At 41.9% G+C, this 4,859-nt stretch overlaps 1 protein-coding gene across 1 annotated transcript; it reads left to right on the top strand.

Annotated features, from left to right (window-relative positions):
- Positions 1–1,008, top strand: GPR119 (G protein-coupled receptor 119). The gene has a single exon (XM_054576963.1). The coding sequence runs from the start codon at positions 1–3 to the stop codon at positions 1,006–1,008; it is 1,008 nt and encodes a 335-aa protein (XP_054432938.1).
- The last annotated feature ends 3,851 nt before the right edge of the window (positions 1,009–4,859 follow it).

Raw genomic sequence — 4,859 nt, 5'->3', positions numbered from 1 at the left:
ATGGAGTCATCTTTCCCATTTGGAGTGATCCTTGCTGTCCTGGCCTCCCTTATTATTGCTACTAATGCAGTAGTGGCCGTGGCTGTGCTGTTGTTGATCCACAAGAATGATGTTGTCAATCTCTGCTTCACCTTAAATCTGGCTGTGGCTGACACCTTGCTTGGCGTGGCCATTTCTGGCCTAGTCACAGACCAGCTCTCCAGCCCAGCTCAGCCCACACAGAAGACCCTGTGCAGTCTTCGGATGGCATTTGTCACTTCTTCTGCAGCTGCCTCTGTCCTCACGGTCATGCTGATTGCCTTTGACAGGTACCTTGCCATCAAGCAGCCCCTCCGCTACTTCCAGATCATGAACGGGCTCGTGGCTGGAGCCTGCCTTGCTGGGCTGTGGTTGGTGTCTTATCTCATTGGCTTCCTCCCACTTGGAATCCCCATGTTCCAGCAGACCACCTACCAGGGCCCCTGCAGCTTCTTCGCTGTGTTTCACCCACGCTTTGTGCTCACACTCTCCTGCATTGGCTTCTTCCCAGCCCTACTCCTTTTTGTCTTCTTCTACTGTGACATGCTCAAGATTGCCTCTGTGCACAGCCAGCAGATCCGAAAGATGGAGCATGCAGGAGCCACAGCTGGAGGTTACCGGCCCCCACGGATTCCCAGTGACTTCAAGGCCATCCTCACTGTAGCTGTTCTCATCGGGAGCTTCACTCTATCCTGGACCCCATTTCTTATCACTGGAATTGTGCAGGTGGCCTGCCAGGAGTGCCACCTCTACATAGTGCTGGAACGGTACCTGTGGCTGCTTGGTGTGTGCAATTCCCTCCTCAACCCACTCATCTATGCCTATTGGCAGAAGGAGGTGCGGCAGCAGCTCTATCAGATGGCCCTGGGAGTGAAGAAGGGGCTTGCTTCATTCCTCCTCCTTATCATGGGCAGGGATGGTGGCCCAGAGGTATCAAGGGAAAGTTCCTGTCACATTGCCGCTATCTCCCACCCACAGCTTGATGGCTAAGACGGTAAGGGCAAAGAAATTCAAAGTGCTTTTTCCCTCCTCTCTAGGTGTCACAAATAGTAGCTCAGAAGGAGCTAGGGGAATGAGAGCACTTATTTCAGGCAATTAACCACCCCCCATACTCCCCCACCCCAGACTGAGAGGTAACTGAGGCAGGGTGCTGACTTTCTTCTATAATCAGTTTCCTCATTTGCAAATATCCACTCCTCTCTGTCCTTCTCTTGCAATGAGTCTGTTTCTCATGTATGGGTAAACTTACTTATAGTAACAAATGTACTACTATAAAGATGCTTAAAAGTCAAACCCTATTTTTGAATACACTACATACAGGTGCACCACTCAATCAAAATATAATACAAGCCACATACATAAGTTTAAATGTTCTAGTAGCCACATTAAAAGGGTAAAACAAAAAGAAAGAAAGAAACAGGTGAAACTAATGTTAATGCTTCATTTAACCCAATATATCCAAAACATTATTTCAATATAATCAATGTAAAAAACTATTACATTATTTTTTCATGCTAAGTCTTTGAAGTTTGGTGTGTATTTTACTCTTACAGAACATCTCAATTCAAGCTAGTCGTGTTTCAAATGCTCAATAGCCACATGGGGCTAGTGGCTACCATATTAAAGAGCATAGCACTAGAGAAACACGGTTCTGTTGTTTTTAACAGTTTATTATAGTGATTGCTTTGGTAAAGCAAAAAGTCCTGCCTCCCTGATGTAAATCAGACATTTTAAGTAGTGAGTTTGCATAACATGTAGGAACCTGTATTAGATTCTAAAGCATGTCTTTCCCCACACTTCATGGTGTTCAAAACAGTGTTTCTTTGGGAAATAGTCTATCTTGTGTGGGGTTTTTTCTATTAACCCTCCCAATCCACCACCTTTCTAACTCTGTGATGCCCCTTTCCCTCAGCTGGCCTCTTACTTCACTTGTAGCTACTTGCTGATGCCAATGCTGAACCACAAATTCTGAGACACTGGAAGGGAAGAGAGGAAAAAGGGGTAAGGTACCAAGGAAGGCACTACCAAGCTCTCTGCACTGGACCCACTTTGCTCCTCAGAGCTTGACGTTCTTCCATTTACTGCCAAACTTTCATTTTCCTAAGAAGCTCAATCACATAAGATGTCTCCAAAGTGGTTCAGGAGACCAGCTGAGGAGCAGGTGCCTCCTTCTGCTCTCTATGGGTACAGAAAGTGACTGTTGGCATCTGGGAATTATGCTCAGGCTCCCTCTGGGCAACCTCAGCAGCAGAAATTCAAGAACAGAGTGGGGAAGAAACCCAGGAACTACACTCAGCCTTCCTGATCTTCCCTGTAACTCTTTCCTCAACCTCCTGGTCTCCACAGTGGATTCCTAGAATGTTTGTCTCTTAAAACCCTAAACTAGATGGTCTCCCTAAAAAGCTGAATAGATGAAAGAGGGCAAAAAGACCTCAACAGTATGGGTTAATTGTCTAGGATTTCGTGCCAAAACAACCTTGAAGGTTAACTGCTCTGTATCTCTAAAATGATGGCCTGAGAGTACATTTGTGTCCAATGTTTCAAGAGGCCCATGAAAATTTTCATTCAAATTTCAAACTCTGATGTTCAAACTCAGATTCCTAAATGGAATCTGGCATTCCTCCTCTCAAAAGGATAACACCATGCCATGACACTTTGCACTTGGTTTTAATTCCCCTTCAACCTTAGATGAACTCCTAGCTTGTTTTCCCTAAATTGTTCAAAGGTTAAAGAACTTTTTGGCTGTCAAGGGGATGATGGAAGCCAATATGCTTTCAAGTGTTGAGTGCCCAGCAAGGACCAGTTATGCCAGCAATAAGGCACACTCTTGGATTAGGTTATTAGTTACTGGGAACTAGGTAAAACACAAACAGTAACTGGGTTTTTGGACAAAACTGAAAGCTGCCTCAAGTGGGTGCCCTTCCTATTGATGGTTCAAGGATTAACTTCCTGGCCTTGGTGCAAAGGACTGATCTTGCTGAGATAACACAAGCAAAGTATAATGAAAATTAGTTAAGGAGAAAGGCAGGATCTGAGGGGAGGCTAGGTGATTGTTGTGTTATTAGGTTCAGTCTAAGAAACCCTACTATCTCTGGAGTCAGCATGTAAAGTGGAAAAATCATGGGCTTTGAAGTCCAACAGACCAGTGTTCAAATTATGACTCAGTCGTTTAAATTCCCAAAGCTGCATTTCCCTCATTTGTAAGATTAGGGTAATAAAGACTACCTTATATGGTTATAGTGAGGACTAACTCCAATAACATATGTGAAAAATAACTAGTAAGCTATAGCACATTGTTAGTGCTCAGAAAATGTTCTCTTTCTTTTCCTTAAAGATCCAGAATAAAACATCAAATTGGCCAATTTAAGGGAGCCTATCATATCTGTCGATGTTATGACCTCCAGGACAAGCACAATTAGGCTCTGAATCGTGAATTCCTCAACTCTAAAATAAGGTTTATTAAAATGAGTGATTAGAGATGACTCAAGTTGAAAAACACAAAGAGTAAATCTAATATCTTACTAGGATCAAGAGAGAGCAGATACAAGCAAGGCACTATTATCATATACTTGGGCTTAAGAGTAACTGAAATTAAAAACACTGCGTTTAAAAAGCCATGAGCAGAGGTACAGAATGCTATGCAAAACTCTAATGGCTTTCTTTGATGTAGCCTCCTTCACAAATAAGGGAATGCCCTGGAGAAGAAACATTTGGATTTCATTCATGCATCCAATGTTGTCTCCAGATGGACTTGAAAAAAAACCAGATCCTGTTCAGCAATTTGATCAAAATAGCCAAAAGATATTAAGATCTTGTAGGACAGAATGTAAGCCAATTGGTCCCATGTATAATTTCCATAAAGAGCTTATTGTGAATTTGTTATAAAAATTGTGATAACTAAGTTTTATACCGATTCCTCAGGTAGCTAACATTATACATAGCACAGCTCAGTTTCAGAGGACTACTCTCAAGAATGTTAAGAACACACAGCACTCTGTACAAGGGCATTTTGAGTGGTCTCACAAGTGTTAGAGGCAGGTTTTTGTAATCCACCAACATTCACCTGCTTGTCCACATGACCAATAAGCCCATCTCTGGGAGTTGGTCAGCCAGAGTTAGTCTTGGAATATCTTTCCCTATGTGAAGAAGTGATCATGGTTCAAAAGGGAAATGAACTCATGACTATTATTTCATTCTCACTTAATTACTAGCCAAACTGAATAGAGACCAGTGAAATCAGGAAGCATCAGAGATACTTCAAGGACACAAATATAACAAGAAGAAAAATGGTGTTGATACTGGGCAACAAGAGCAGCAACGGACCTAAGGCCAGACCACAACTCCTTGGCTGCTGTCAGCCACTCACTTGTCTTGTGACTCCTTCAGTACCTTCTATGTTATCCTTCAGACTGCTGACTGATCTGGAATTTTCTTCTCTTAATTAAAAAAATCTTCATTTGCTCTTTCTGCAGTCATATAAATTCAATGATGGTGCCTACAAGCGTTAACTGCCAATCAATTCATTCATCTGTCTATCTATCTTTGTACCTACCCCACAAACATTCATTCAGAGCTAGGTATTAAAATTGCTCCAGCTTTGCTGGGATTCGTTAGAGACATATGTTGATGCATATATAATTTGCATGATTCTTTTCTGATTATCAAAGAAATTTTTGCTTATTTTAGAAATTTTTGAAAATATATAAAATTACCCATAATTGCATCATCCAGAGATGATCGCTGTTATTCTCCATCTGTTTTCTTCGCTTAACATTATACTGTGCATTTTTTGTCATTAAGTTTTGTTCAAAAATATAACTTGTAAAGGTTGCATGTTTTTT

The sequence above is a fragment of the Pteronotus mesoamericanus genome, unplaced genomic scaffold (assembly GCF_021234165.1).
Source record: "Pteronotus mesoamericanus isolate MK-2021 breed Mesoamerican mustached bat unplaced genomic scaffold, CSHL_Meso_final contig_40, whole genome shotgun sequence".
NCBI lineage: Eukaryota > Metazoa > Chordata > Mammalia > Chiroptera > Mormoopidae > Pteronotus > Pteronotus mesoamericanus.
The sequence above is the reverse complement of the archived record's forward strand: the minus strand, read 5'-3'. Positions and strand labels throughout refer to the sequence as shown.